Source organism: Lygodium microphyllum, chromosome 1, assembly GCF_053477565.2.
Source record: "Lygodium microphyllum isolate KBCC chromosome 1, Lygodium_microphyllum_v1.1.10, whole genome shotgun sequence".
Taxonomy (NCBI): domain Eukaryota; kingdom Viridiplantae; phylum Streptophyta; class Polypodiopsida; order Schizaeales; family Lygodiaceae; genus Lygodium; species Lygodium microphyllum.
This window is the reverse complement of record NC_141135.1, coordinates 32,693,328-32,715,942: the sequence shown is the minus strand read 5'-3', so window position 1 is coordinate 32,715,942 and position 22,615 is coordinate 32,693,328. Positions and strand designations below refer to the sequence as shown.

Genomic DNA, 22,615 nt, shown 5'->3' with positions numbered 1-22,615 from the left:
TAATAGTGAAATCATGGATTTGTTTTTGTATTTGTTCAAGACATGGTCGATATTTCATTATCATCATGTGGACTCCGTGTTGTTGGCATGCAAGGATGAGAATAGTGCTTGACAAAGCTTTTATTACTTGTATTTCTTCTGTAGATCCATTGTCATTTTGCGAGATGATAGCATGATGTTGCATTGTGACTATACCATAGGATGCACACATTATTAGTGTTCCAATGATGCTTTCACATTTCGTTTGCCCAAGATGATTCGAATTTGTCTATGTCGTACCAAGTTGCAAGAAAGGGTTTTAATAATGTCTGTCTACAAGCCATAATTTTCATTTTTCTAGAAGTCTTGAAAGATACCCTTTGACTTTGTTTTTGCATAGCATCCATTGATGCTAATGAGAACAATACATTTTTATCATTCAACTACACTACACTTGTTTATGAAAACATGCTATACTTCGCAATTACATATTTTTTTTAAAAAAAGTTGATCTCTTTTACATGTGAAAATGATGATTTTTAAAATTTTCACTTAATAGTAATTCAAATAAATAAATCAAATCAATAAATATTTAAAAAATAAATACTAATAATACTTTAAAAATTAAACGAAATGAAAAAACATGCTATATAGCATATCGAAGAGTTGGCACAAGTCTCTTCATATTTAAATAATTATGTCCGTTCAAAATATGCCATTTATTCAAAAGAAATATGGTTTTGGTTTTTTTAAGTACGTTTGAAAGATCTTTATGCTTTCATTTTTTCCATATGTTCAAAATATCGTTTTCTTTTCCTTTCGTTTCACATTGCTTGTTGGAGACACGCTATCACACCACACAGTGCTTGTGCAACATGTCAAGCATCGCTAGTTGAAGAGCAATATGTCAATCATCGGAGGAGTTGAAGGTTTAGGCTTTCAAAGAGAGCTTACATGCACGCACATTGTTTTTGCATTGTAGCATTGCGCTCCACACAAAGCAAGAAGCGAGGAAATAAACTTGCTTTATTTTGTTTCATTCGATTTTTAGTTTTTTTCAATTTGCAAAACCAAGCAAAAGAACCAATAAAAAAAGAAAAGAAAAATGATATATAGCTGAACATGTAATAAGGAGATGAGAGAAAATAAACTAAAATAAAAGACAAAGAGAGAGAGAGAGAGAGAGAGAGAGAGAGAATTAGAAAGAGAGGGAAAAGAGGAGAGAGAAAAAGGGAACATAGATTGTCGAGTTACCCCACGGCAACTTCGCTTGCCACTTTGAATAGCAAAGTTGTCACGAAATGACCTAGCGTTCCTCGTGCAAAATGCTAGTATTTCTAATGGAATTGTGTATTATAAAAAAGCTAAGCATTTTTAATGCAGTAAATGATATCGACAAAAGAAACTAAAACTAGGCCCCAAAGGCAATTGCAAATTCCAATATGGATATACTTTCGTGAAAGCTAAGTATTTCTAATGGAATCGTGTGTTATAAAAAAGCTAAGCATTTTTAATGCACTAAATGACATCGACAAAAGAAACTAAAATTAAGCCCCAAAAGCAATTGCAAATTCCAATATAGATATACTTTCGTGAAAGCTAAGTATTTCTAATGGAATCGTGTGTTATATTCGCTAAGCATTTTTAATGCAGTAAATGACATCCACAAAAGAAACTAGACCCCAAACTTCAAAGGCAATTGCAAATTCCAATACGGATATACTTTCGTGAAAATTAAATGGTGCGGTGACATGTAAACTTTGAAGGGCCTCAGAGAAAGATGGCGCAGGTGGTGATGCCTAATCTCTGTACAGGGTCATCGTCGTCGTCGTCGTCATCATCATCATCCGCCTTGGCGTGTCTAAGTCGTTGTGCATTGCCCTATCCTCACCATCGCTTCTCCATTTCATTTCCTCAGCTTTTCTCTTCTCCCTTTTCCTCGACCTGTGCATCCTCAATCCACTGTCGTTCTTCCAACTCGAGGTCTCGCCTTGCTCCGCTCTTCTGTTCGCTGCCACCATCACCACCACCACCATCATCGTCGTCAAGCCATTTTGATGAGAATGGCGCTGTCCGAGACATGGAGCTCTACCTCAATGACCTGTCCCTCGAATACGAGAGCGTGTGGGACACTAAGCCTGCTTGGTAAGATCATCTAATGCACCACTTTTCTAGTTTTCATGTTTTATGTGGGAACCAGGTCACTCTGACTGTCTGTTTAAAGACAAGAATGATCGAGTTACTCATTTTAAGCTCTGGACATTCATTATTGCATCCTAAGACGGTGAAGCAACTCTCGACTTGATGGAGAACGAGTCTCAAGCTGGGGATATTAGAAAATGAGAGCTCTCGTTGTAGCAGGTGGTCTCATGGGGGATAACTTTCGTGAGTGTAATTCGTGTCATCAGTGCAGCAAGATCGCTGTCTACTAGCATTGTCTATGCATTTATTGTCTTCCGAGAGGTTTTATGTGGTTATGGACGACGAAGGCATTGCAGCAGGGAAAATTTCCCAGCACCTTCGAGTGCCTCTGCAACTTAACTACACGGAGACTTGATCTAACTTGCAGTGTCAGCAATTTGGGTCTCTCTTGTGAATGTACAATGAAAGCTCCTAAAAAGAAACTTGTAAGGTGATTGGGTAAAGGGGATAAGTTCAACACTATATCTTATACTTATCAACACTGCATCCTATAGTTCTCATTCTGTGTGTCTTCAAGGACGAGTCCTCCCAAAGCACCCCTTGAGCATCTTGCATATAAGAATCTCAAGGTCCTCATAATGAGGAGAAGGTGCTATCATCTCTTGTACCCAAGTGTAGACAAGTGTGCCGCATTGCTTGCCATCGGTATTTGAATCTAGATGTTGACATTATGGTGTACATAATGCTAAACCATTCCACCATCTTATTGTGGATACGTGGAACATGTGTGCACGGTGAATAAGCAGGACACATGACACATCACTATACCCACCTTGTTAGTTATAGTTGTGTATGTAGTGCCAATATATGAAGCACACTTAGTCATTTTAAGATATAGCACACTCATTGGTAATAAAAGAGAGCAAAGCCTAAGAAGTTCCCTTCCACAACCATATGAAATTTTGTGTCTTCTTTAATTTCTTACATGGTATTAGACATCACTAAAGGTTGCGAGTGTAAGAGTTGTCTCACAACATCCTTAATGCTTAGACCAGTCCTTGAGGAGTCTTGAAGCTTTGTACCAACCATTTCTCTACTTTATACTTTAAGAAGTGAAGGTGCAACAAAGGGGAAAGGCAGAGAATCTCGCAAGAATTGATTTTAGATCCCATTCTATCCATTATATCATCCATATGGGTAGAGAATGTCATATAGAAGTCATGCATGAAATGACAACTTGACAACACTTCATTATTTAGGGTATAGCTCTTGCATAGTGCTCAAAATGAAAAGTACAATGAGGCATATATATTCATGTTGTTATAAATTTTATTTTGTAAGATTTACAAGTGTTTGTTTTGTACACAGTAAAACTATACTATTTTCAAGATGCTTGTTATGGGTGCATTCAATGAGGCCTACACGTTCATGTTGTTATAATGTTTATTTTGTAAGGTTTATAGGTGTGTGTTTTGTACACATTAAAACTATACTATTTTCAAGATGCTTGTGATGGGTGCATTCCTTAACTATATATAGTGATTGATGGCACATTTTAAAGCTAATTCAACAAGAAACGATGTAAGAAAGTATTGATTTACTTTTTGCACAAGGTTGAAAGATTATAGAAAGCATATGCTAACTGTAGCATTTGCAAGGTATGCTATATTTGTCAATGACATGCTGTTGGCTCTTGTTGAGTAAGGAAGCTGCAATTGACGATGCGTATGGTGTCGTAATGTATGTGCAATAACAAGAAAATACAAGTTTGAGATGTTTATTGGTTGCATCGTAGTTTTGATCAATTTGTATACCTTGGGATATTTTATGCAAATCTTTGGTATTTGGGTGTAGGGATTTGTTGGGAATACTTTTCTTTCAAGCAAGAAATGCATTGTAAGAAATGACCACTAAAATGCAAATATAAATATCATTTCAAGCAAGAAACTAGGTCAAAATATTATTAATCATGCCACTTTTCCTATTGAAAACTATCTTATTGGTAAGGATTTGCGGGACATAGTTGATTGTAGTTAAGCCAAACTGCAAGGTAATGATACAAACCTGCAAGTCAAAGCATGGGTTTAAAAGATGTATCAAGCAATCTATCATTATCACAAATAACATTCTTGGGCACATTCAAGATAAAACCACTGTAAAGGATGTTGGGATGTCATAGGAATGTTATATGAGATGAGCACCAAGGTGTTGGGATAAAGATCAATGTGGTCGCTTACAAGAGAGCTAGTAGAGGCACCATATGTCAGAGTGCAGCGATGCGGAAGCGTAGGACAAAGACTGAGAGAGAGTGAATACGGAGAGAAGAGAGAGAGAGAAAAGGAGACAGTGTAGCACAGAAAATCTGCAGTGTAGTATGCTATATATGAGTGCAGAAATATACACGGGGGTAGAGGAAATATCTGTGTGTGTCTCCATTTTGAAGACCTCGATCTCCGTCAGCCCGAGCACAGTCTGTCGTTTAGTAGTTGGCACTTGGCTTGGATATGGCAAGGACCTAGTGGCATGCGTATGATGTGGTGAGCCAGAGGAGACACAAAGACATTGCCTATGGGACTCTCCAAGAGCCTAGGAGATTTGGAGGAGAGCTCTTAGGATAGTATTCCATGGTACAACAGAGTCCATGGTGGCAACATGGGGGGTTGTAGCTTGGGTCATAGACGGAGGTCCAACATGCGGCTATGAGGACACTCAGGGGAGCATTTCTTTTCTCATCATTGGACAGCATTTGAGCAGGATCCCTACCCCAGACTACTCACAGACACAATGGACTCAGGGACATTGTCATAGATGGGAGCTGATTTCCAGCATTATAGATTGGTATATATGGAGTGTGAGATGTAGCCAGGTCGTTGATCTTCAGGATATACCCACTGGGGAGTCTTTATCGAGGATTTGGATAGAGATAGTCCACACTCTCTGTGGGAGATGGGAGAGGTTGCAAGGCAGCTTTGAGAGGATGAGAAAGAAAAAAGAGAGGCTTTCCTACGGATTTGGGATTCAAACACCTGCTTTCATACTACCCCTCAGATGGTTTGGCACCTTAGCCCGCCAGACTGGTTGTTTACATAACCATTGTATCTTTGATGTACTTAGTTACTCTTCATAGAGTTTCTTGTACTTTGTATTTACCTTAGGGGGCTTTCTCCGAGCTGTTATTAATAGAATTCTCTTTTCTTGATAAAAAAAAAGGTTAAGGCAATCTATTGTTGTGCTTCTTGCCTGACTATGCTAGAACAACGATTTGTAATTCAGCTCTAGATGGTGAGTTGAAGTTTGACGATGTTGTGGGCAATTTATTGGCTGTAGAGATACGTAGGAAATCCTTGGACCAATTTAAAAATGGTTAGGCATTGGCAACTCAAGAAGAAAGAGGCGAAAAACAATATAAAGGTAAGATCTGGGACGGTGGAGGATCAATAGCAAATCATGGTCCAAGAAAGACATTGAATGTTTTCATTGTGGTAAAACAAGTCATATTAAGAGGGATTGTTTCAAATGGAAGTGAGAGCAAAAAGATAAGAAAATGAGGATAATGATGTTGATAGACAAGAAGGTAAAGGAAAGGTAAAGATTGAATAAATCAATGTAGTGACTATGCATAATGATGATGGTGAAGTGCTATTTACTTCTACTTTTCCTATGTATAATGCTAGTTGGAATAGATAGACAACTAGCTCAAGATTGGATACTTGATTCTAGCGAATCTTTTCATAGGACTTTGTTAGCAGTCTATTCAGCTCGTGTGTGAGTTTGGGTCATGCTTGACATTACTATGTATTGGGTTCTGTTGGAGAGAGGGAGCCAGTGCAAGTGCCCACATAACCAGTGACTCACTGTTATATGCGATTGTCTTGTGTTTGGTATATGGATTCCATTTCATGAGCATTCTTTTGAGTTCTCTTCTTTGTAGCGTTCTTTTGTGTTTTTCTCTTTTGTCCTTATGTTTAGCAGTTTATTACAACATTTGTTTATGCTTCCATTGCTGCATCCACTTTTGACATGGTATTAGATTTCAAGATCTGCGCTCTTGCTGATTACAAGCCTTCCCCTGCTTATTGTTGACGTTTCCTGACTGCTGCAAACTCTTTACAACTTGGCGATAGTTGTCTATTACCAATCACACTGTTTTCTGCCTTCAGCAGGCTGCATTTTTAATTTCTGCATTACTTTATTACTGATCAGTCTGTGCTTTGCTGCACAGCTGCTGCGTTTACTGCATATAATACCTTCTTAGGCTGGGTGACAACACTTTCTAGCTTTTGACAGTGTTAATTGGCTGTAATCCATCTCTTTTCTCTGATTTTGCAATCGTTTTTTGTGATCAGCTTGTGTATACTGCGTGTGAACTCTGTTTAGTGTAGTTTGTGCTGTTGGTTTGGTTGTGCTCCCTCTCTCTCTCTCTCTCTCTCTCTCTCTCCATTTCATTCTTTTATTTTCTTTCCCTATTCTCTCTAAACGGCTCCCCCTTGTCATTCCACTGATGACAAATTACCTGGCCCTGATTGCCTAACATGGAGTGCTATTATGAAAGCATGGTATGTACAGGAGTGGTTATGTTATGTTGTGTTTGGAGCTTGTGAGTGCCTTGAGCGTCCTACTCCTCTTCTAGTTGATTTTGATGAGAACAACTATGAAGAAGCTGTGCTCACATGGGATACTGATGATGCCCGAGCATATTTTGCTCTTCTTTGTTTAATCTCCAGAGAAGTTCTTTTGGCGGTCACCTCTTGTAGGCCTTTTGTGATTTGAGTGAAGCGTTGGATGCTGTACAAGGCTCCTTCGCTTACCTGTGCCGTCACGCTTTATGGACAGCTCCAGTAGATGAGATGCAAGCAGAAGGATACTATTTAGTCGTTCTTACTTCATGTTACACAGGTACAAGACCACCTTCAACACATGTAGTTTGTCCTTCCAAAGGCCCATATTGTGGGGATTGTGCTATATAAGCTCCATTCGGAGTTTGATGGAGCAGCCAATGCTTTGAGGGCTGAGACATTATTGATATAGTCATTTTTCTACACATGTTCTCGATGCTGCTTGAGCATGAGATGTCTTTGCAGTTATAGGGGAGGCTTCCATCACAGTTTGCTGGTTTCAGTGAGGCCTTTATAGCTTTAGAGAGGGGTGATAGGAAGAAGAAGTCCGAGGCCTAGTGTTATCGCTCTAATAAGAAGGGTCATGTGCGTAAGGATTGCAAAGTGTTAGCGGCTTGAAGGAAGAAGGAGAAGAAGAAGTAGGATTTGGACTCCTTTGGTGAGTCATTTTATTCCTCAGACTCCAACTCAGATCCTTCGGCCAAGGCCAAGGCTAAGGTACGGATAGGGACATCTTCTTATCATTGCAGGAAGGGCTTGGCAACCCCTCTTGCTTTCTAGTATAGGTGATGCGGTCATTCCTCACGTCTCTCTAGTGCCAGAGTTGGAATGTGAGAGAGTGGTGAGATGGGGTAGGTGAGCCTCATCGATACAGGTATATGGGTGCATAGGTTCCAAAGAGGGACTTTCTTGATGCATGGACTGAAGTTTGGTAGGTTCAAATCTTGGAGCTAGGATTGATATCTAAGTTTATGGTGGGCCGTTTCTTGACAAAGAGCAGGGTTGGCTCTTAGTCTGAGCTCATATGAGGGGACACTTTTGCTGTCTTGGCTGAAGGAGGGGAATCCATTGTTTCATATGTTCAAAGGCATTTTTGATAGGATGCTCTTGTATGTTGCTGCGAGACATTGTTGATAGATGTAGAGATTTGTTATGATTCTTTTCTATTTTTAGGTTCTAGTACGATTGGCATTGATACCAAGTTCTCTCTGAGGCACCTTGGTGGTGGCTTGATCACCTACTGCTTGGGTATCCATGGTTCTATTCTAGTGGTTGTTGTATGGACTATGATTAGTCATTATATCACTATATCATTATATCATATCAGATCACCTATGATTTGAGGGAGGATGCTAGCAATCTATTCAGCTCATGTGTGAGTTGGGGTCTTGCCTGACATTACTAGTTATTTTAGGTATTTTATTATGGTCATTATGATGAGTATTTAGGCATTTGATGTTGGCCACCTTGTTGCCATTTATGGCACTATTTTGGTCTATACATTGTACTCCCTTCTTAATTAGTCATTCATCACATGATGTTTTGTTGGAGAGAGGGAGCTGGTGTCAATGTCCATGTAGCGAGTGACTCACTATTGTACGTGACTCGTGCTGTCCTTGTGTTCAGCAATTTATTACAGCATTTGTTTATGCTTCCATTGTTGCATTCACTTCTGATAGTCTCTGCATAAGAAGTGGTTCTATTTATATGACAGTAGCATGCGCAAATCAATCTATCTTGGTAATGACTATGTGTATGATATAGTTGGTGCAGGTGATGTGTAATTCACTTTTCAAAATGGATCTACCTTTAATCTTCAGAAAGTATGACATGCGCCCAAGCTTACTAAGAGCTTGATATTGTCACTAGGTGGTGATACTTTTTGCAGTTGCTTTCCTTATTATTTTATTTTTCTTTTCTTTAGTTGTTGTTGCTCTTTACTCCTAGAGTTCTCTTGGATTAAGCTGGGATCTTTGCATGGCTAGAAGAGGCAGCCATGGGACAAATTGGACTAATGGTTTGTCTGAGCCTTGGGACAAGTTTTATATTGAATGGGCATTGAAGAATAGAATGGTACTGGTTTGGAACTGTGTGCTTAGCCCTTGGAGATGGTGCAGGACAATGAGCCTGGCCAAGACAGAAGATACACAAATTAGAATGCTCACGGAATAAAAGTCATCATAACTGAGCTACATCATACTTTTTGATGTGGTTGCAATGATAAAAGTTACTCAAAACAACTTGAGGAATGCAAGGGTTACCATCCCTAAAATTTAGGGAGTTACTATTTTTGGATCCCAAAATCTGTTCGCGCCATTATCTTCGTTTTTGCACGAGGATTAATTTTTTGGTTTGTACCGAGGTCAAATTTTACACCGATCATGGAGAATTTTAGATTGGAAGGTTTAAACGGGAAAATTGTTACATGTATGCCATATGTCACAATTTGGGCACAAATTTCCAAAGGAGAGAGAGAGTATTAAAAAAAAAAAAAGGCAGGAGGGGCAGATCTAAGGGTGAAGTTTTCAGGGGCTGAGGGCAGATTGCTGCAAGTACATCAGCTATGGAGAGTAGTTCTTCGTCTTTGACTCATGTACGGAGGTAGAGCTTGCTCCCTCTGGTCAACTCTCTCTCTATTCTCAGAGAAAATGCTATGCATGATGGGCTGATTCAATCGAATGTACAGTTCTCTGTTTTCTTTGCTCTTCTGCTGAGGTCAGAAACTCACTGTCCAGGTTCAAGAGTAGCTGATTGCTTCTCCAATGCATAACTAAAGAAAGTGATGACTACGCCACACAAGAACAGGGTTTTCAGCTTTGATTTAGTGCTGTTTGTGGGATTGTTTTACTGCTGGAATGATGCGAGGGTCAAAGGATTTGTAGTCCATTTGGTATGGAGCAGATCTGGAATGGAACGGTAAATACAGAGTTGTGCAGATTGCAATTCTACACTTGAAATATTGAGTTATGCTCACAGAAAGTGTTTTCCTACTTGGGATGTTGTTCTGGATATGCTGTACTGTCCTTATGTAGTTGAAATTTACTCAGAAAGGGATGTTGTTCTGGATATGTTGTACTGTCCTTATGCAGCTGAAATTTACTCAGAAAAGATGAAAGCTTGTTGGTTGAGACATATGTTCAGAGAAGGAATGGAGATGCTATCTCATTTGGATTACTTGCCTTCTCTTGACTTTTTAAACCCTTCTATTTATGAGTATATTATGTACAAAAAACATGCATATTCAGCCCATAAGAAAAACTTAAATAGGAAAATGAGTGAGTTGCTTGACTTAGTGCATAGCGATATATGTGGGCTTATGCATACAAAGTCTGTAGAAAGGGTATCCTATTTTATCATCTTCATTGACAATGTAACTAGAAAAGTGTGAAAGCAAAGTTAATGTTTTGTTTTGTTTTTAGAATTTCTAGCACACGTAGAAAATCAATTTGGCAAGAGAGTTAAGTATCTTAGAATTGATAATGGTAGAGAATATGTTTCTCACGATTTTTTTTTTAAATTTTTATTTTTGGTGAAGCACATTGTATAAAAAGGAAACTCACTATACTTGGTAATCCTACCCAAAATGGTATTGCAAAGTGTATGAATAGGACGATAAATGAAAGGATGCTGAGTACGCTATCTAATGTTAGTCTTATGCAAGGATTTTGGGTTGAGGCTATGGTGATTGTTGTACATTTGATTGAACACATCACCTAATACTACTTTGGATGGTGGCATTCCTTGGTCGGGTAAGAGACCCTCTTATGATTACTTAAGAGTATTTGGCTATGAAGCTTATGTATATATGCCAAAGGAAAAGCGTAGCAAGTTAGAATCAAAATTCACTAATTGTATATTTTTAGACTATTGATAGAGTGGCGAGATGCGTAGCAAGTTAGAATCAAAATCCACTAATTGTATATTTCTAGACTATTGATAGAGTGGTGAGATGAGTTATCGCTTGGGGAATCTAGAAGGTAGAAAGATTGTTGGTAGTAATGATGCGGTCTTGAATGAGAAGAAGATGCATAAGTAGCCTCTTAAGGAAAGTGAAAAGAAAGGTTATGCAATTGGCCTTCCTTCTCGGGTAGGATAATAATAACTTGATTAAGCATTAATCACAGCAAGTAGAAAAATTCACATAAATTGAAAATGCAAATGTTACCTTCGACAATGGATAGCCTATTGTCCCCAAAATTGGCACCCCTTGCGGTATTTCTCTATCTTGATTTGCAATCTGGATAGAATACAATGAGATTCCTTGAATCTCTTGTGCTTTCCAATTGCTGTCATAAATGACCAGCAAGTCTTCAAAGCAATTTGCCCCTTGTTTTGCTCGGCGATTGTGCTTGAGGATTGGCATTTAATTGTGCTCCTTGGTTGACAAATTAAGCCCCAAATGTTTGCTGGTTGAATGGTTACTTGAATCGCTTGAAATTGCCCCAAATTTTAGTGATTGAAATTAATATCTCTAGGTCTTTATTTTTTGAGCATGCTTCCCGAGGTGGCCGTCAAAACCTAATGTTTGCTGTAAATTAGGGTTTACGGCAGAGATTAGTTAAAATCTCTACCTCCAATGTCTGATTTTGTTGGAAATTATTGAGGAAGGATGAGAATAGGTTGGGGGATGAGAGAGAATGTTGAGGAGGAAAAAATTTCAGATTTCGATTGTGAGAAAATGAAAGTTTAGACAGCTATGATATCTGTTTCCATTGATGGAACATTGTGAATATGATGTTCCTTGGTTGAAATAGCCCTCAAATTGCTGTTGCCTACCGTTGTAGTCTCTTTTGGACATGTCACTAGCTCTTGAAGGATCCTTGCTGGTTGGAAACGGCAAAACCCCCCCCCCCCCCCCCCCCCTCTCTCTTTCCCCCAGCCTCAAAAATATTTTTCCACTTTCATGGGCAAGTTTTGCTTACCAAGTGGTAGCAACTTTCCAAAATAATTTTCAGCATTATTTAATTTTATTCAGTTAATTTTTAAAATTAATTAATTAAATAATGCCAATTGTGGGCTAATGAGAGTGCTTAAGATAACTTGGGTGATAAATTGGCCTAGCCACTTTTAATTATTGGCCATTTAGATTATTTTAAAACCAATTTAATTGTTGGCCATCTAGATTATTTTAATAATTTGGATGGCCAACAATTAAATTGGCTAGATCAGTTTATCATCCAAGTGATCTTTAGCACTCATTAGCCTAGAATTGGCATTTATTAATTAACTAGTGTCAATTTCCTAGTGTCACCATTGACACTAATGGCTAATGAAATGTTCTAGGTCAAGTTTTGACTTTGGATACCACCTACTACTTGTCAGGCATAACTTATTACAACTTTTGGCAATGTCACCCATTGATCATTGGGGTTACTAAGGTGTCATTGTCACTTAACTGGCTTGCATTTCACACGTGTACCTCACGTGTACAACTTAATAGTGCCAAAGCTAAGCATTCAAATGCACATATACAATGCTCATGCAGCAAATACACTATGCAATGAATGAATACTGTATCTTGAACTCTTGTGCTTGAGGACCGAGGTAGAGATAATGAGCTGGAGAGTGTGTCGTACTCTAACGGATCCCAAAATGTAGCAAGGCAGCCTCCGAAGACGTTTGGATGCAATAACCGCAGCAATATGAATGCCAGATCAATGTTAGATAGGTAGAGGAGAGAGAAAATCTTCAACCCAGTAGGCTGGTGATAACATGGCAGTTTGAATAGCAGCACCATGTGAAAAGCGCAGCCCTAGAACAGGTCGGCAGCTATAGACAATGCAGCAGATTCAGCAAACGCAATTGAGAACAGGTTACTAGCTGCTATAAATGCAGCCTTTTGGAGGTAGGTGACAGCTGGCAGTAGCAATGGAAGGTGTGGAAAGGCTGGAAACAAATGCTAGAAGGGTATAGATAGTGTGGGGCAGCTTCAGTGGATATGTTTTTTGTGAATGGGGTGTGGACAGTGAAGCTCTAGCACTTGAAACTTGCAAAAACTAAAATGGTCTAAGTGGGAGGGCAAGCTATCTATTTATAGAAAGTTTGGGGCCTCCCAAATTAGGGTTTATATGTGAGACTCTGAAACTCTCTTGAACGGCATCTCCATTATTTAACTTGAATTTTTGTGTTGTTTAACGAAAGTTAATGATAATTTATCTCAACACTCCCTCTCAGGCCCAAAACTGGAACCAGAAAGGCATAGCAAACATGTCCAAGCCCTTTTTCCTTTCTTTTCCACAAGGCGTCCCACCCCAAAGTAGCTAAGGCATTGGGCAAAGGGTACTTGTTGGCTACCTAGTGACCTACCAATACCACAGAGGCGATGGTTATCCTACCAAGGGAGCTGAAGTATTCACCTCAGAGAGGATAGAGCATTAGACAAACGGTGCTTGTTGGTTGCCAAGTGGCCTACAAGTCCTGCCAAGGTAGATGGAAACACAACGGATTTTATTTTTTGTTTTTTTGTTTCTTGCTGGGAGGGATTTTGTGTTGTTTTTCAAAAAAAATATCATTAAATGAGGTTTTTCCAAAAGTTTTCGGTTGGTTGAGTAACCATGTCCCAAAGGGAGAGAGGGATTGCCAGTCTTGAGACCTTTAGTTCCAACCCATAGACAATATCCCATAGGTTCTAGGAGTGGAGAACATGTCTCATCAGATTGGACCAAGTAGCATAATTAGACTTATTAAAACAAGTCTTGTGAGTGAAGGCATACTTGGTTGATGAGGAGGAAGAACCATGAGGTGTTGGATAGGTAGGATAAGAAGGATAATGTGGATAAGAAGAAGATGGTGGAAGGGGATAAGGAGGAGGAGGTGGGTAGGCAGAAATAGGTTATAAGTGTCTAATGGTGCTACTTGAAGGCATTGGAACATGAATGTTCTCGTAAGGTGTTGGTGGAGGTGGAGGCATTGGGACATGTGAGCCTTGTCTAAATGTCAGTTGGAGCACAACTAGGCCTTGATAAGCGCGAAAGTGTATGGAAAGGAGGCTGAGTCTCGATCATGGGTACACCACTTGGCTAAGGGAAAAAACGAGGTCCTAAGGGTTGTGCTTAAGGGTGAAGGACCACCCCAGTGTGGTGTGGGGTTTACATGTGGGACATTGAAAAACTCTTGAACCACATGTGTTTAAAAGAAATGGTTAAAATCCATTAATTAACTTGAGTTTTGGGGCAATTAATGAAAGCTAATGATAATCTAGCTCAACACGTTTTGTGACATAGCTCCCTCTTGAAATCCTTGCAATAGTCCTTGATTGCATTGTCGGGTGAGAAAAGCAAACTAATATTGAACTGGAAAAAGCATAGGTATCATAGTCAAAGAACATTGGCTGTTGCTGCTCTATTATGCCACTGCCCAATTCATGCTGAAATTTCCAGCCCTCATAACCAAGTCATAATTGATCAAAAAGAAACTCTAACTGCTGTCAAACTCCACTGCGGATGCATCCAATAACTTTATCTCAAAAGTGTTTTGACAAAGCAACCGTAGTAAAGCATAAACCATGGCTGTATTATCAATGGCATTACTTCACATGCTGTTGTCCATAAAAGCCAGCTGAATACCACTAAACTAATGACCGTACATTGAAAACCTGCAACTGATAATCAGCCTATGATGATCATAATCTGATGGCCATACTCTAATGATCATACACTAATGCAAATGTAGATTTTTAGAGCTGTAGTGAAAACCATACCCATTTGCATACCAAGTATAGTGACTAGTACACTGAATAGTGACCTCTTGGCAACAACAAAGAGTATCCTAGATGCATGCTAAATACACTCGAGGTTCACTATATACAAGCATGTCCATCACTAGAGGAGTGGAAGTGCTACCTCCCCCTTGAGCATCAAGCAATGCTTTGGACTTTCTAAGCTCTACTGAGCCTGATGGAAAGTCAGCTCCTGAACGGCTTCTAGGTAAAGTTGCAACAATTGAGAGTGCTTTGCTAAGTCACCCTCTTCCATCCATTTGGCATCCATTGGTGAATAATTTTGAAATTCCACCAAGTATCTACTGGAAAACTTTACCTCTTATCTTCCTTATTTTCAGCTTGCTGCCTATTGGGAGAATCCCTTGCCGTGTGTCTCTCCTGTTCACATACAAAGGATTTATTTGCAGCCATTAACTCCTTGCGTTGTGCATGCGTTTTCCAAGTTTTTCCTTGTTGTTTTTGCCTCTTCTCAGCCTTATTTTTAGATCTGCCCCTCTTTTCAGCCTTTAAAAACTTCTCGGATGGCTCCTCATTATCTTATCGGAAGCTTGAATCCTTTCTATGCAGCAAAGCATCGGCTATACTTGCCATCTCTATGAGTTGTGACATGGTAGTCATGGTGGTCTTTATGCAAAAATCCGTACTTCCTTTAGTCAGCCCATAACAATACTTCTCCACTTGCTCATGAAGAGGGACAGCTTGATAAGAAGTAACAGGCAGCAATGCATCCCAAAACTTCTTATTGTATTGCTCCAGTTTTTTGCATTGTGATACATCAAACTTATTCCAAGCAGTCATAATATTCACTTCAAAGGTGTTTGCCAATCAATTAGAAGTAAACATTTGCTTAAATTGTACCCATATTGACGGTGCTCTACCTTGCATTAGAAGTGCGGACCACCATTGCAATGCATTTCTTTTCAAGAAAGTGGTTGCCTTTTGAATATTAGAGGATTTGGTGAAATTGCTATAGATTGCTTAAAACTGTTGAATGAAAGTCAAAGCTTTAGGCTTATCTTTTGCACTGCTGAAGGCCTCAACTTTGCCTTTTTTCCACCCTCATCAAAGTCCTTTGTTGCCCCCTTGAGAGTCAAATTATCATAAATTGGCTTTTGCGAAAAGGGTGCACTTGCTGCCTTTGTGTCATAAGAAGCATTTCCTTGAGCCCCATACATAGCAGGGAGTGTAGGTGCATAACTATACATGCCACTTTGTGCCCCAAGCATCATGCCAATACTACCATACATGGGGTTTTGCATTCCACTTGCCATACCTGAAAACATTGGGCCTTGCATTCCATGCATTGGTTGTTGCATACCGTAAGGAGTTGTACCATGCATCCCTATATGTGGTCCTTGACTCACCATAGCATGAAATATAGTACCACCACCAAAGTATCTTGGCTGTCCCATACTTGCATGCATGCCTTGCTGCTCAAAATCCATTGCATTGGCACTACCAAGATGGCCTTGCATTTGCGTGTCTTGCCCCACTTGCACTAGTTGCTTTTGCTCATTGACAACATTGGGAGTATCTTGAGATGGTTTTGGCATTTCCTTTGGTACATCTTGTTGTCTTGAAGCTCTAGAGGATGACTTCCTCTTTTTGCCCTTGGTGTCGTTCTTAGAAGAATTTAAAAATTGAGTAAATTGAGGATCCTTTGCCAATTGTGCAAATATATCAATTGCTCTCCTCAAATGATCTTTAAATTGGTCATCAAATTCTTGAGTCTCTTGTTGATTATTAGCATTTAGTGGCCTAGAGGGATGTGCTTCTTGCTCTAAGCCCACATTTTCTCCTCGAGTCTCTGAGCCCACATTCTTGAGTCTCTTGTTGATTATTAGCATTTAGTGGCCTAGAGGGATGTGCTTCTTGCTCTAAGCCCACATTTTCTCCTTGTTGCCCAAGTTGCATGCTTGTTCCAAGATTGCATTGCTTTGTGTACCTTCTGATGGTAAAGCATCATCATGACTTAAACCCAAATCACTGTATGATGGCATGCTTGCTGTAAATGCACTCAGCTGATCACAATTTCAGCAATTTGCAGTTTCATTGACTTGCACATAAGTGCCTCGGGCTCTCCTACTTAAGGGACTTGATAGTATCCCGGCAATGGAAACATGCAACCAGCCTTCCTTCTGAGATAGGGTGGTAATAACTTGCTTAAGCACTTATTACAGCAGGCAGAAAATTCACAAAAACTGAAAATGCAAAGGTTATGACTTAATCTTGGACAACGGATAGCTTGTTGGCCCCAAAATTGGCTTCCCTTATGGTATTTCTTTATCTTGATTTGTAATCTAGATGGAAAACAGTAATATTCCTTGAATATCCTTTGCTTTAGGCTTTTATTTTTTGAGTACACTTCTCGAGGTGGCCATTAAACCCTAAATTTTATTGTAAATTATGCTTTACAACAAAGATTGGTCAAAATCTCCACCTCTATTGGCCGATTTTTTTGGAAATTGTTGAGAAAGGATGAGAATAGGTTGGGGGATGAGAAAGAATGCCGAGAAGAGAAAAAATGCAGATTTCCATTGCGAGAAAGGGAAGAAATCAATTGCTTCCCTATCTTGACGGCCATGAAAGTTGTCTCCACTAATAGAATATCCTGAATATGATTTTCCTTGGTTGAAACAACCCTCAAATTGTTGTCACCTATTGCTATGTCTCTTCTAGGAATGTTACTGGTTCCTGGAGGGTCTTTTATTGGTTGGAAATGGCTTGTCAACTGTTACAGCAGCAATAGTAGCTTCCTCCCTCCCTCTCCTAGCATCAAACACATTTTTTCCAATTACGTGGGCAAGTTTTGCCAAGTGGCAGCCTTCTCGAACAATTTCCAACATTATTCAGCTTTATTAACTTAAATTTCAGAATTTTATTTCTGAAAATCAATTTAATAGCTATTTGTGGCTCAAAAAAAAAATCCTAAGTGGCCAACAAATGAATTGGCTAGGCCAATTTATCACCCAAGTGATCTTGGGTACTTATTAGCCCAGAAATGGCATTAATTAATTAATGAATGCTAATTTTCCAGTGTCACCATTGACATTAATGGCTAATTAAATATTCTAGGCCACTTATTACAACTTTTGCCAATGTCATCCACTAATCATCAAGTTACTAACGTCTCATTGTCACTTAACTAACTTGCATTTTACATATGTACCTCACATGTGTACAACTTAATGATGCCAAAGCTAAGCGTTAAAAATACACGTTCTCATGATAGGTTACTTTCTAGGATGTAGTGCCACCTATTATTTTGCTATGTAGCATAAGTGCTAGTGCACCAACCGTGTAGATAGAGGGCACAGTTAATGCTTCAGCTAGTGAACAAGAAGCAGGGAGTTTATTGAATAGCAGGTTGAGAGCCCTATAGTGCCTCTCATGAAGAAAGAGTGAAAGTTGAAATTCCTACTCTATGTCAATCCATTGTGCTATATAGATCTACTCGTATCTCTTGTCCCATTGAGCCTGGAGTTGACTATGTGATGTTGACAAATTGTGGGGAGTTATCTTGTTATAAAGAGGTTATGACTTGTGATGATAAGCTCAAGTGGGAGCTAGCTATGCAGTTTGAAATGGATTCCATTATGAAGAATTAGACTTGGGGGTTGTTTTCTTTGCCAAAGGGTAAAATTGCTTTGGGTCTAAGTTGATTTGTACATTGAAGGTTACAGGTGATGCTAAATCAAACTACAAGGCAAGGTTAGTAGCCAAAGATTTTAAGCAAGAAAAAGGTATGGACTTCGATAAGATCTTTCTAGTTGTGGTGAGATTGACTACTCTTCGCATTGTGCTTGCCTTGGTAGCTAAGGATGATATGAACCTTGTACGATTGGATATCGAGACAACATTTCTACATGTTGATGTTTATGATGAGATCTATATGCAAGAGCCAAAGGGTTTTGTGGAATCTGGCAAGGAAAAGCTTGCTTCTAAGCTAAAAAAGAGTCGTTATGGATTAAAACAAGCCCTATAGAAACGATACAATAGGTTTGATGCATTTATGTAGTTTCATGGCTATAAAAGAAGTGAGATAGACCATTGCATGTACACCAGAAAGACTAAAGATGGCAGCTTCATAGTGTTGATTCTTTATGTGGATAATATGTCAATAGCTAGGAAAAACAAGTATGAGATTGATGCCTTGAAGAAAAGGTTAATGGAAATCTTTGAAATGAAGGATTAGGACATCCAAATCACATTCTTAGCATGCATGTAATTAGGGATAGAACAAAGAGATTGCTCTATCTATCCTAAAGGATTATGTCAGCAAAGTGTTGCAGTGTTTCAATGTGGGGGGAGGGAAGGCTGTAGTACTCCATTACCTCCATATGTGAAACTTAGCGTCAATGATTGTCCCAAATATTTGAGAAGGAGAGGATTGAAATGGCCAAGGTTCCATATTCATTTGGGTAGCCTCATGTATAGCAAATATATGTTAAATCTTGGCAAGAAGCATTAGGAGGCAGTGAAAGGCATCTTGAAGTACTCAAGTGATACAAGGGATATGCACATATGCTTTGGGAGTAGTAGTGGTGCACTTGGATACATAGATGTAGACTATGTAGGAAAGGTTGACAAAAAAAACTCAACCACATAGGATATGTTTTAACCTTGTATTGTAGTGCAATCTCATGGATGTCTTGTTTGCAGAAATGCATGGCATTATCTACCACTGAAGTTGAGCATATTGCAACCACAGAGGCATGCAAAGAAGCCATATGACTGACTTGTCTAGTGGGAGACTTGGGCCTTAGTGAAGACATGCCATGGTTGCATAGTTATAGTCATAATACCATCATAATGGCAAATAATCTTTTGTTTCATGTGAAAACCAGTACATATAAGTTGCGAGAGTGCGCAACGGAAGAAGGAACACAAACACAGAGAGAGAAAGCAGAAAATGAAGGAAGAAATACTGCATTGATTAAAGATGAATGCTGGATACAATGATGTGGATTGATCAGTCCCTGCATGCAGCCCAAGGCAATAGTGAGGGCACCAAATCAGGCTGAGATGATGGCAGCACCATGTTGGAGAGTGTTTGGAAGCCAGAGTGTGTTGAAATCTACAAGAGGAGGTGATCAGCCAAGTGTGGGCTGTGGCTATAAATAGACAAACACCTCTAAAACTGGCTGTCTACTAAAAAGGCCTCTAAATCTGGCCAACCTGCTAAAATAGGTGATATGATTGCAATAAATGGAGTCCGATTGCACATTAAAAATGAAAAAATACTGACAATATCCTAGGCAGTCGTGGAGCAGCTAGGCATTGTTAGGGGGTGGAATCCAACAGACAGATAGAGAAGATGCATAAAAATGCAATTAAACTGTTAGAGCTCCAATGTCTCCACCAAACTCTGATAGGAGCTCACAATGAGGAGATGATAGACAACATGATTGAATAGGACAGGCTGACACCCCCTCTTAGATCTTAGGAGTGTCTAAAGACCCAACAATCTCATATGATGAAAGCATAAAAGCCCTAGGCAAAGGCTTCGTGAAGAGATTCGCCACATTGTCCTCCGTGGGAGAGTAGGCCATTGTTAGCTCGGAATCCATGAAAGGCTCACGAACATAGTGAAACTAAGCCTCAATGTGTTTCATGTAGGCATGAAACACTAGGTTCTTCACCAGAGCAAGAGCACTCTGGTTGTCCATGCGCAGATCCGTAAGTCCTGTCTGTGGAAAGCCAATGTCCGCTAACGTACTATGGAGCCAAACTTCCTATGTAGGCATCAAACATAGGTCACAGTACTTAGCCTTTGTAGAAGAAAGGGCCATAGTAGGCTGCTTCTTATTGCTCCAAGGGATAGCTCTTGATCCAAGGAAGAAGGCATAACCTAGAGTGGACAATCTCGAATCCACATCACTTGCCTAGTCAAAGTCACTCCATCCAGAAAGAGTAAACCCCTCTCCATACATGATCCCGTAGGATTGAGTCCCTTGTAAATACCAAAGAATACGCAAGGTGGCCCTCCAATATGGTCTTTTGTAGGAGTCTTCATAAAAGAAGACAATTGAGCCACCACAAAAGAAATATCCGACCGAGTGTGGATGAGCTAGATAAGGGAGCCAATAGGGCACTTGTAGCGGGTAGCATTTGAAAGGGGATTTCCTACTGCCACAAGCTTGACTCAGGGTCCATGGGGCAAGAACTAGGCCGACACTTAGCCATACCAAACTTCGAAAGTAACTCGAAGATATACTTGTGTTGCGAGATAAAGATGCCGTGTGCCATCTGACAAATCTCTAGACCAAGGAAGAAGTGTAGGATCCCAAGATCCATCATCTCAAACTCGTCTCAGAATATCTCGAGTCCAATCAACCTTGGTAGAAATGCTCCTTGAGATGATAAGATCATCCACATATAAGATAATGAAAACACATGTGTTACCTGCAACCTTATAGTAAAGGTTAGGGTCGCGAGCTGATCTCTCAAAGCCATTGTCATGAAAGAAGCGATCAATCCTTTGGTACCAAGCTCTCGGAGCTTGCTTTCGGCCATAGAGGGCCTTCCACAATCGATAAACATAGTCCTCCTTTTCCTGCACAAGAAAACTTGGAGGTTGAGAGATAAATCTCCTCGTCAAGGACGCCTTTCAAGAACGCAAACTTGTCATTCATCTGATAGACAGGCCAAATGGCAAGATACTTGGTCTTATAGACCCACTTCACACTAATCACCTTCCGTTGTTGAGAACGTGGAACCAACTCCCAAGTTTGATTTCACTCAATAGAATTGAGATCATCCTACATAGCCTGTCTCGAGAAATCCTATGCAAGAGCCTCATCAATAGAAGTAAGTTCACTGTCATGGAGAATCTAGGTCATAAGAGCATAGTTCACACAAAGTGAACTATCCTGCTAGGCCTGTAAACGAGTTGATTTGCGTGGACTTGTTTGGGAAGGGGACTTCTCTCACTAAGTGAAGGTACATCCTCCTCTTCCAAAGGAAGCTCCCTAGTTGACTACGATGCATCCCCTGATGGCTGAGGGGATGTAAAAGGGGTAGGGTACTCTTTGAAGGAGTAGAGGAACTCGTTAGCAGGTGGTAGGAAAGTTGGAGTAGAAGGAGATGGTGGTGGAGGGGGAGGAACCGATAACAGAGGGGTGCAGACAGGTAATCTTGGGAGAAGGAGAGGTAGAGAAGGCGGGGGAGGGGCAGTCGATGACAAAGAATCACCTACTTTAGAATCATCAATTGGATTCTTAGAGGCCGCAGCCTCGTCGAAGATCACATCTCGGCTCACCTCAATCTTCCGTGCCGTAGGATCATAGATTCGATATCCCTTTGTGGTAGTGCTGTACCCCACGAGGAGGAGCTTCCTCAACTTAGAGTCAAGCTTGGTCTTCCTCTTCTTCTTGTCCACGTGGACATATGCATCGCACCCAAAGATGCAAAAGTGAGACACGGAAGACTTTTGTCCAAAGAATAATTGTGGATGTCATATGGAGTCATGTCCTGCAAAGCTGAGGTAGGAGAATAATTGTGGATGTGAACTGTAGTCGCCATCAGCCAACATCGATCGGGCCATCTTCAGCATGGTCCAATTCATATGCTTCACCATACCATTTTCGGATGGTGTGTTTGGATGGGTATACTCCACCAAAATGTCGTGATCCTTGTTAAACTAAGAAAAGAGGTGAGAAGTAAACTCTCCACCATGATTGACTTGAACACCACGAACTTTGAAGGCTGTTTGCTTCTCAGCAAATACCTTCCACTCACAGAAACAGTACGCCTTGCTCTTGAACTCCAAGAAGTACACGACCATACATAACGATTGAAGTTGTCAATAATCAGCATCAAGTACTTGGTCGTCCCAAGGGAGGCCATGCCCATAGGTCCGCAAAGGTTGGTATGAGCCAACTCGAGTGGTGTAGAAGCCCTTGGAGTGGCGACTTGTGGATGTGGCCACTGATGCTGCTTGCCCCTTAATCAACTAGGACAATGGGTGTGAACAGGAGGAAACTCCACCATCTTCCTCCAAGAAGCCTGTTGGATCGTATTGAAATGACCATACCGAGTATGCCAAAAGTAGCCCAAGCTCGTAGGAAGATCTTGTAGCTAAGGCTGTGAGCATATAAAGCCCACCCTCCTGTGTGCTTGTCCAAAGAGTTGCACCTATAGACCCATCCTCCATTGT

At 40.1% G+C, this 22,615-nt stretch overlaps 1 protein-coding gene across 1 annotated transcript in view; it reads left to right on the top strand.

Annotated features, from left to right (window-relative positions):
• Positions 1-1,684: 1,684 nt before the first annotated feature.
• Positions 1,685-22,615, top strand: part of LOC148040976 (spindle pole body-associated protein) — a 34,003-nt gene continuing 13,072 nt past the window's right edge. The window contains exon 1 of the mRNA XM_087687355.1: positions 1,685-2,124. Coding sequence (XP_087543481.1) covers positions 1,760-2,124 — 365 coding nt within the window. The 5' untranslated portion in view covers positions 1,685-1,759. The remainder of the gene's footprint in view (positions 2,125-22,615) is intronic.